The 9,514-nt window shown below is 36.9% G+C and overlaps 2 protein-coding genes across 3 annotated transcripts in view; both read right to left on the reverse strand.

The window, feature by feature from the left end:
* Positions 1-1,623: 1,623 nt before the first annotated feature.
* Positions 1,624-4,963, reverse strand: LOC106111369 (trypsin CFT-1-like). The gene is made up of 9 exons (XM_013293418.1): positions 4,910-4,963; positions 3,989-4,107; positions 3,814-3,899; positions 3,646-3,710; positions 3,370-3,572; positions 3,134-3,293; positions 2,765-2,916; positions 2,541-2,609; positions 1,624-1,726 (listed from the first exon to the last, which is right to left on the reverse strand). The coding sequence occupies exons 1-9, from the start codon at positions 4,953-4,955 to the stop codon at positions 1,703-1,705; spliced, it is 924 nt and encodes a 307-aa protein (XP_013148872.1). The 5' UTR covers positions 4,956-4,963; the 3' UTR covers positions 1,624-1,702.
* Positions 4,964-6,302: 1,339 nt separating this feature from the next.
* LOC106111363 (inositol 1,4,5-trisphosphate receptor) overlaps positions 6,303-9,514 on the reverse strand; it is a 55,154-nt gene continuing 51,942 nt past the window's right edge. For both annotated transcript variants that reach the window (XM_013293412.1, XM_013293411.1), the window contains 3 exons: positions 8,802-8,962; positions 8,220-8,384; positions 6,303-7,675 (listed from right to left, as the gene is read on the reverse strand). In XM_013293412.1, the coding sequence (XP_013148866.1) occupies positions 7,583-7,675; positions 8,220-8,384; positions 8,802-8,962 (419 nt within the window). In that variant the 3' untranslated portion in view covers positions 6,303-7,582. The remainder of the gene's footprint in view (positions 7,676-8,219; positions 8,385-8,801; positions 8,963-9,514) is intronic.

A 9,514-nucleotide genomic window follows, 5' to 3' on the forward strand; every position in this document is an offset into this window, starting at 1 on the left:
TGCTACGTGCTCACGGACGCGCTCAGCGGCCGCGTCGCCACCGTGCTCGACCCCGCCCCACTACAAGTAAACATTGCTTAACTTCTTAACTTGTATCTTATTCTTTACATTTTCTAATTTATATTGAGTTATTGTTGTTTTTGTATATGTGTACAGAAGAAAGATTAGATTAGTTACACTCAATACCAAATAATTAAATACTAGAATAGATATGACAGAAATATTATACATTATACACCATGAAAAATACTCTATATTCTACCTCTTTTCTTTAAGGCAGCCTTTTTTGTGCAAAGATCGAAATAAAAAAAGAGAAAATAGGTACCAACAGTTTTATTATAAACGCTTAAACTGCGAACTGATAACCTGTAATTTGTAAGGAATCTATAAAGTCTTTTTATTTATAGCTTTTGCTGCGAATTAAAAATAGCAAAAGCGAGTAGCCTATGTGATCTTCCAGACTATCCTCTACATCTATTCTAAATTTCATCGAAATCCGTTCAATCTTTTAGGCTACAAACTAACAAACATCCATCTGAACTTTCGCATTTATATCAATATGATTGTATGGTTGTTGTGTTCCAGACGGACCCCCAGCAGGCGGCAGAAGAGATATCAGAAGATAAGGAGCGTAGCTTTCTAATTGTGGACCCGGCGCGCGACATGACGTGCACCGTGGTGGCGCGCACGCTGGACCTCGAGCGCGACCTCGCCTTCCAGCGCTTCGAGGAGCGCGCCTACACACACACCCAGCACACGCCTGACGTACGTGTACTCAAAGCTTTTACTACCTGTTGCTCGCGACTTGGTCTACGTGTAATTGAAAAATATAGCCCATCTTACTCAGCGATAATGTAGCTTTCTAATGGTATAAGAACTTTTAAAATCGGTCCAGTAGTTTTTAAGTTATATCAATGTGAAGAAAAATGCGAAAATACCTTCTACCTTCCTCTGTGAATGCGAAAGTTTAGATGGATGGATGTTTGCTATAGACTAAACTGCTGAAAGGATATTTTTGAAATTTAGCCCAGTCTCGAAGAACGCAGGCTACTATTTCTTTAATTCCACGCGAACGAAGACGCCGGTGAAAGCTAGTATATTTTTTGCGTATGGGGATATGAAAAAAATGCTTGTTTATCTATAAATAATTTATTTTCGGTATAAAATATACACGGAAAGTTACATCTTAAATTATAGGTATATCTTAACTTATGATTTCATTAAATTCGGATTTTTAGTGTTTTTCACTCCAGTTTTAAGATTTTTCAGAACTACAAACAGTCTTTAAAACCAATAGTTTTGTTATATAAAGTAGTTTCAATCATCAATCAATGTCTAGCCAATTTGCTAAAAAAAACTTAAAATTAGGTATTTCGTTAGTAGAATCGACAAAAAGTGTCAAAACACAGTAATACGTGACAAGCACGTGATTTATCGAATGTTCTTGTCAATTTCATACATTTTTTGACTTTTCTATCAGCTGTAGCACTATTGTTACGTTGTGTAAAGGGTCCTGAGCGTGAGGGCGTGTCGGCGACGGAGGAGCTGTGCCGCTGGCGCGGGGTGGAGGTGGGGGGGCGGGCGTGGCGCGAGGGCGCGGAGGTGGGGGCGGGGCAGTGCGCGGCGGGGGCGGGGGCGGGGCCGCTGGCGGCGCGCGCGCAGGCCGGCGCGCTGCTCGCAGACGTGCTCGTAGACGACGTGCTCACCGATAGAGGTGGGTACACATCTGACACATACATGCCACCATTATAGTACAAATTATTTTATATTGAGCTCAAAGATATTTAAGAAATATAGACAGTGAATAATATTTTTTACTGGTAACTTCTTTGAAAAGTACTGTTAGTTCTCAAGTTTAGAATGCCACCTCGTGTCCTTTACACATGTAATATTATACGATATAAAAATCTCCATCTCTTGGTATAAAATAAAATCATTTACGTACATTATAGCAATTAATTTAAATACAATTAATTATATTGACATGCGGTTTTAAGGACTTATGAATAGATAGCGTTAGTGGAACAAGTGAAAAATGTCTCTCATGTCAAATATGCTTCCCATATTTTTTTAATATCTTTGCCTGTGACACAAACATGTCACTATTAGAGTATTAACAATCTTATATTGAGGTCACTAAAATTTTAAACAAACTGTCGCAGTTTTACGTGACTTTAAATATAGTATATATACGTTAAATATAATATTATAGTGTTATGTTATGAAATGTAACATGTAACGTTGCAGCGTGGTGCCGGCAGGTGGTGCTGCTGTCGCTGCGCGCGGCCGCGCCCTCATGACATGTGTAGCGACTCACAAAGTACCTTATATTTATTGTACCGTGTATCATAAACTATATCTATATCATTAATCCTAAATAAAATATTCATATGTGATATCTCGATGTTGGCTTTTTATTTATCTTCCCACAACACAGTTAAATACAAAAATTGGTCCTTCAAGCCGGACATACAATTTGACTTGGATGTCACTAAATAGGTATTAATAATTCAATGTTAAAAAGTTTTAAAATATCTTACCAAAACTAGAGATAAAAATATCGGTAACTGGGTCACGCTCAGTCTGTAGCCGTCGTTATATCTCACCACCTTAAAAAAAAAATTATCGCTATAGCTCAACTGACACTTGGATTATTATTCGACTTTGCATTATTTTAACTTTCAATCTCTGAACTAAAGGTAACAAAAGTATTCAAATACTCACATGTGAAGAACCATAGTTATATAGTATCGCAAACACTCACGGTCCTGTTAATCCATTCGGTGTAGGCAGAGACTCTCGCGCTTACGCCGGGGAAGTATGGCTGCGCGCAGCCGTAGCCCCACGAGGTGACGCCCACCAGCACTCCCGAGAACATCAGCGGGCCCCCGCTGTCGCCCTGACACGCGTCCTTGCCTAATGTGATAAATTAGTTTTAAGGAACTTTTAACAAAATTGTACCACAAGCAACTATTTTTCTTCTATGTTACAAGTTCTTCAACAAGACATTTCGAGGAAAAAAACAAACTAACCTCAAAGAAAAGAAATGTGAGGGACTTCCCGCATTCATACAATTTTAAAACTACAACCTATTTTAGATATAAAAAAACGCCTATAATTATTTCTGTCTGACCTCCGACATCCAAAACGCCGGCGCAAATCATATTGTTGGTGACGGGGAAGGGCTCCCCGGTGAGCACCTCCAGCTGGCGATAGCGCGTCGCGCAAATGCTGCGCTCCACCTTGAAGATCGTCACCTCGCGCAGAACGTCCGACGACTCGGGGATATTCGCCTGAAAGAAAACAAAATCCATCATGCATCTAGTAAAATGTGAAATCTCTAGCTACAATTTCGGGGAGTAAACATACGTTAGTCCGTCCCCAGCCGACATGCACGACGCTGGCGTTGACGGGCAGCGCAGCGCCGGGCAGGGCGATAGGAGTGGGGACTGCGCGCGCGGTCTGCGGCACCGCCCCCGCCAGCAGCGCCACCGCCACGTCGGCGTCGCGCGGCACTATGTTGTAGCGTTCGTGCACTATGATGGTCGACATCGCAATCACTGTGCCCTCGCCTGAGTATGCAAATAAATAAATACCTCAGATTAAATAGAAAAGCGCTATGTAAAAGCATAATACTGAAATTACCCGAATTTAAGTAAGTGGCACCGACGCGTACTCTGAAGTTTCTAGGACTGACGACTGTACCGTCACTGTTGAAAGAAAAAAACAATATTCGGTCAAAACTTAATAAACATCTAATAACTTACATTTTTCAAAATGTGAATAAAACTGTTACATCTTCAATAAACTTACTCTAGGACGAAGCAGTGCGCGGCTGACAGCACGTGTCGCCGCGTGATCAGAGACCCGCCGCATGTCAGCTGGTTGCCGATCAGGATCTGGAAATAAAAAATATTTACATGTAGATAAATTCGACTAAGGAATGTGAATTTATTAGCCTCGCTTTGCTGGATCAAACATCTGTTACCTGTACAGTGTAAGGATGCCTCTCTATGGCTGTAGGGTTGCCGCCAATGATCCTCGTGCCGGGCGGGCTGGCGATAAGCTCCGCTGTCTTTATGCGAAACTCTTCCCCAAACACCAAACCTAAAAAACATTTATAAACCGAAAACCATTAAGAGTGAAAGTAGCATATTTAATTGACCGTGATGTTAAACAAAATTATACGCACGAATACTTATTATTATACTGGAATAGAATTTACGTTGTAAACTAAAAATACAAGAGATTTATTGTAAACTTCTGCTAGATTAAAAAAGCTACAAATCTTCATAAGCTGGTTTTCTTACTATAATTAGGAATCAGTAGAAATTTATAATCCCATTTAAGTATTTCCGATGAATTTCCTTATAACTAATGATAATATCTGAAAAAAGAATGATTCACTTTTATTGTAACTACTTAACAATATGATAATAAAATGTTATTTAAAGTTGTTAATTGACTGACAACGATTGTAATTCCCTGAGTTTCCACTAGTGGTTAACAACTTAAAAAAACCGGAAATATTTAGAATTGTTATAAGCTGAGTAATAATGAAATCTATTCTGGTTAGTAGAATATTACCACCATCTAGATAATCAATTTAACTCTAAAAATGCATATTTTTTTGTGGTTAAGGATTTAAGATTATTTTTACGTTTACAGTATTTTGGTTTACTTTAGAAGGAAACATTCTATTGTCTACATAAAGTCTGTATATTTAAAATAACATTAAACCAAAACAGTAGGTTTTATCGTTTTATTTACTTTACACAAAGACAAACCGTATACATGTACATTTCAATCAAAGAGTAACTAACTTGTAATTTTTAAAATACGCGATATGTTGTTGTTGTCTCATGACATACATTTGGTTGTAACAGATAAATAATTGTGTTGTACTCACTTATTGTGACAATAACACAGAGGACGCGCATGTCGGCCGCGAGCATCACTACGTTAATACTGGCGATCATTTTATCATCGATAGTGATAGCTTATCGCTATCGGACTTTTAAACTAAATTTCATTTACCTAATCTTTATTGTAGGAGCGTGTGAAGTGGTCGGGAAGGCCGAAAGGGTATTTTCAGACATAGTTGAATTGGCACATCGGGATTACTGTGGTCACCTATTTGACGTGCCAACTTAAGAAACAATCGTTTTTTTTTTAATATTCTTGCCTTGCGTGTGTCATACTAACTACGTACGTACGTACATATGCATCAATGGGCATAATGTGTAAATAAGTTAAAGTGGTATATACCAACTCGATATCCAGTTAACCAAATGCCTGGTCACTGTCGGTCTCAATCGAGTAAACTACAGTAAAAATTCTATATGCGTCAGTTTCTATTTGAACACATATTTGATAAGAAGATAGAGAAGAGAAAGGGTCACTCCCTTTTCAGATCTGACGGCAGATAGCAATGTTTAGAAGAACACATACTGTGCCCACCCTCTGTGAGACAAGGGCAAGTTGAAGATGGATATTTGTACCGAAAGCCGTCTCTTTTTTTATATTTCTCGCATTGCTGTACTTTTGCCAGAGTTTGAAATGAAACAAATATATTTGTGCCATTTTTTATTTTAAAGAAACAAAACATGTTTTATCGAAGCTTCACAATAAGGTCTGCTTAAACATACAATATAGACAAATATATATCTACTAGTAAAAATAAAACTTAAAAATGAAAGAATCTTTATTTTCGAGCTATTTACGAGATTATAACATCTATAGAGAAATTTAAAAGACTGTCTAACATTGATACTATTATTTAAAAGACAAATATAGTTTAAGATTTATTGATAATTTTTAAACAATTCAAGCATATTTTATTAGTTAATAAGGAATGTAAATAGAATAAAAAAATATAGTATAGATAAAGAGAATTTTTAGATAAATACTGCGGTTACATCAAGATAGAATGTAAAAAAACATTAAAATGTGTGTAAATGCATGTAAATTTGTATAATGAGATGACAAATAAAAATGTCTTGAAAACAAAAAGAGTTTTTTTTTAATCAAAGAAACAAACATTTTCTTTGTTATCTAAAAATAATTTGTACCTTAAAATGTTCGGTTTTATTAGTTTGTTAAACATAGCCAATAAGAAAAAAACAATAAACTAAAAACACAGAATAACAAAGTAGAAAAAATATTTGTTTAAGTACAAAATAATTTTAACTCAGATCGTGTAGACTTATTCGATTTTTTTACTGAATATTCTTGGCACATTATTTCACATTTGAACTTAAAAATAACGCTATTTACGGTAACCATTAATAAAACCATATTAATGTTAAAACTAGCTTTTATTCTCTATTATAGAGATAAAACGGGAATCTTCATATACCTTTGTCCAATAAGTGTTAATAAAAAATATAAAAAAAACATTTGACAGTTTCTTCTAGAAACACCTTTCTTGTCGATGGTTTCCCAAAATGGCGGGAAACATTACGTCAAGAACAACCATTGTTTCGTCACATAACCTAAAACTGTCGGATAAATCTAACAATAGAATTGTTAAACTTAATTGGTATTGCCAGTTTTAAACACAATTTTTCAGATCTGTATGATATTTTAAAAATAATATTCGATTTTTCTTATATTAAATAGGTAACGGATTTGAGCTATTATATACCTAAGTATATCAAAGGATATAAGAAAGGCATTGCCAAGTGGCGAAAATAACAATATCGGTTAATATAATTTGAATAACTTGATAGACTTAAAATATGATCAACAATAAAAAAATGAATAACAATAGTGAAAAAAGATATCTTGAAGTAAATAGAAGAAAAGTTATTTCTAAAACAGCCCACTCCATCGTCGATTATTCTAAGTCACAAACTTGTTCATAATTATTCCTAGCTAATGTTGCCATTATCCGTATACAATTTAATGTTTACTCTTTCTCTATTTTTATATACTTTGTGTTAACTAATTATTGCTACCAACTTTATTACTAAACGTTGTAAGCCTCAACATTGATACTTAACAAATAAACGTAAGGTTGATTTTATAATGAATCTGTCGGACATGAAAATGGCGGGAGATTCTGGCGATCTGTCAAACAACTGTCAATATCATTGACATATTACCTTTTTAAAGATAAAACTTGGATAAAACTACATAAAGGACGTTTTAGTCGAATACATATGGATAAATTTTATCTACATTAAAAATAAAATTGTTTTTTTTTTAATAGTCAGAGATCTCTAGAGCCTCGAATCCAACTCTATTAATTTTCGTTTGACTTATTTAGTTAAAAAAAATTGTTTTCCTAGTTAATGAATGTCGTGTGTCATTGAAAACTGAAAATAACCCGTGATGCTACGTAATAAAGTCGATTGTGCGTTAACAACAAACCTTAAACGCCTTTGGCTAAAACAATTAAATTTCACACTTTGCTAAAAATCACTAATAGACTTAAGTGTTGATTTGGTATAAGAAATCCACACTAAAGGACGTGATATAACAGTAAGTGTGTCAATTGGATAGTTATTTTATAGATTTAACGTGATTTTCTAAAAGATATTGTCTAAAGGGCGTATCGCGTGTGCGCGGCGGGGGCGGGTCACGGCGGCAGGTTCATCTGCAAGTTCTGCAGGTAGGCGGAGGTGGAGTTGAGCAGACCGATGCGTTGCTTCTGCTTACGTTGTTCTGTCATCTGGAATATACATTTCATAGTTATTTAAGTGACTAAATACCTACTGTCTTTTTCGACAAAGTTTATAAGTAAAACATGGGATTGGCATCTCAGGCTAAAATTCTATACTTTAGAATGCAAAACATAAACTAAATTATTTCACCTTCAGTACATAACAATTGTATTTGAGTCAAATGTATGTGTTTGTAGGAACAGGGCGTTGCGTAGTGCGATGTGGGCGTGGCATAATGCGCAGTTCATGTTGCATATTGCTATGAGGGCGTGGTTTAGTGCGATGTGGGCGTAGTTTAGTGCTCAGTGGGCGTGCTTAAGTGCTCAATGAACGTAGTTTAGTGCTCAATGGGCGTGGCATAATCCGATATGTGGGTGTCGTAGTGCGCAGTTCATGTACCAAAGTGCTACGTGGGCGTAGCTTATTGCGTTGTGGGGGGTGGGTTAGTCTTGAGTGGGCGTGTCTTAGTGTTGAGTGGACGTGTCTTAGTGTTGAGTGGGCGTGTCTTAGCGTTGAGTGGGCGTGTATTAGTGTTGAGTGGGCGTGTCGTACCTGGTCGCGCAGCTCCGTGAGGAGGTCGGTGAGCGTGCGCACGGCGGCCTGCGCGCGCTCCAGCTGCGCCTGCAGCGCGCGCAGCTCCACCTCCCCGCCCTCGCCCTCACCCCCGCCCATCAGCGACAGCGCGCGCAGCCGGGGGAACCAGTCTAGGTTGTTGGACTACAACAAACATTATATACTTCACTTACAGTCGTTAAATCAATACAAGGTGCGTGTCATTTATGAATACTGAAACGACATCTAAATTTGTAGCCGCGTTTATAAAGGTAACGCTTAATTACAAATTAACGTCAGATAAATTATAAACGATACTTATTAAGCGAAGTGTTCAAAATTCGTTTCAATATTCGGGCGTTAATTAAATTAGAATGCTATAGTATGTGTTTGTTTATGTAACAATTTTATGAGATTTACTGCGACATAACAGATTTAGTATTAAATCTGTAACACTGAGGGACTCACTTAGAAACCAATTGAGGGTTTGGTGTTAAAAACATTTAGCCAAACTAAGACAAAACAACATTTAGATTATTTTGAATAGGAGATTATAAGAAAATTTTTGAATAGAAATATCACTTTTATCATGGAGTGCACGTAGCTCTCAGGGCCGGTGAACTCTGTGGGGTCCTTGACGCGCACCAGCACCATGAAGTAGAGGTAGTGCCACATGTTGTGCTCGCTCTTTATGTGCTCCTCGAACGAGACAGTCTTGTTGTCAAAGGCTGACCTGTTCAACCCTGCAAACACAAATACAACATCTGACTCGAAGGACCAACTAATAAATACATCGATTGGTACATTATACAACAGGGTTTTTGTTTTATATTTTGTACTTTTTTTTAATAATATAAGGTGGCAAACGAGCAAGCGGCCACTTGAATCCACCGAAATGAAAAGCGACCGCTGCCCATAAACATCCGCAATTGCAGATGCGTTGCCTACCCTTAATTGACGGAGGAGGAGACGCACATAAGTTTACAACGAAACTAACTGTTCGTTTTTACTTACATACGAAAAAATATTATCAGTTCTCTAACCTTTATATTCACGTAATTTAGCTTAAGTTAAGTGAAAACTTTCACAAAATATAGTAAGGTTTTTTAATAAATGATTGACTTTTTCTTTGATATTCTGGAAAATTTGCCACCAGATAGCATTTCATAATCTAAACCCAGTGGCATTTACAGTCGGTTTACAGTCATAATTACATTGAAGACGTGATTTCGATTTTAAAATAGAAATCCGAGTGTTTATCTTTCTAAAGATTTTGTAATCTTTTTCGTACTTCT

This window comes from Papilio polytes, unplaced genomic scaffold (genome assembly GCF_000836215.1).
Source record: "Papilio polytes unplaced genomic scaffold, Ppol_1.0 DF824169.1, whole genome shotgun sequence".
Lineage (NCBI taxonomy): Eukaryota > Metazoa > Arthropoda > Insecta > Lepidoptera > Papilionidae > Papilio > Papilio polytes.

Coding starts and splice junctions, on each gene's coding strand:
- LOC106111369 (XM_013293418.1), bottom strand. CDS start 4,955: ATGCTCGCGGCCGACATGCGCGTCCTCTGTGTTATTGTCACAATAA. Junction 2,610..2,764: donor CCGAATGGATTAACAGGACC/GTGAGTGTTTGC, acceptor TTTTTTTTTAAG/GTGGTGAGATATAACGACGG. Junction 1,727..2,540: donor TATTTTTATCTCTAGTTTTG/GTAAGATATTTT, acceptor TGTATGTGTCAG/ATGTGTACCCACCTCTATCG.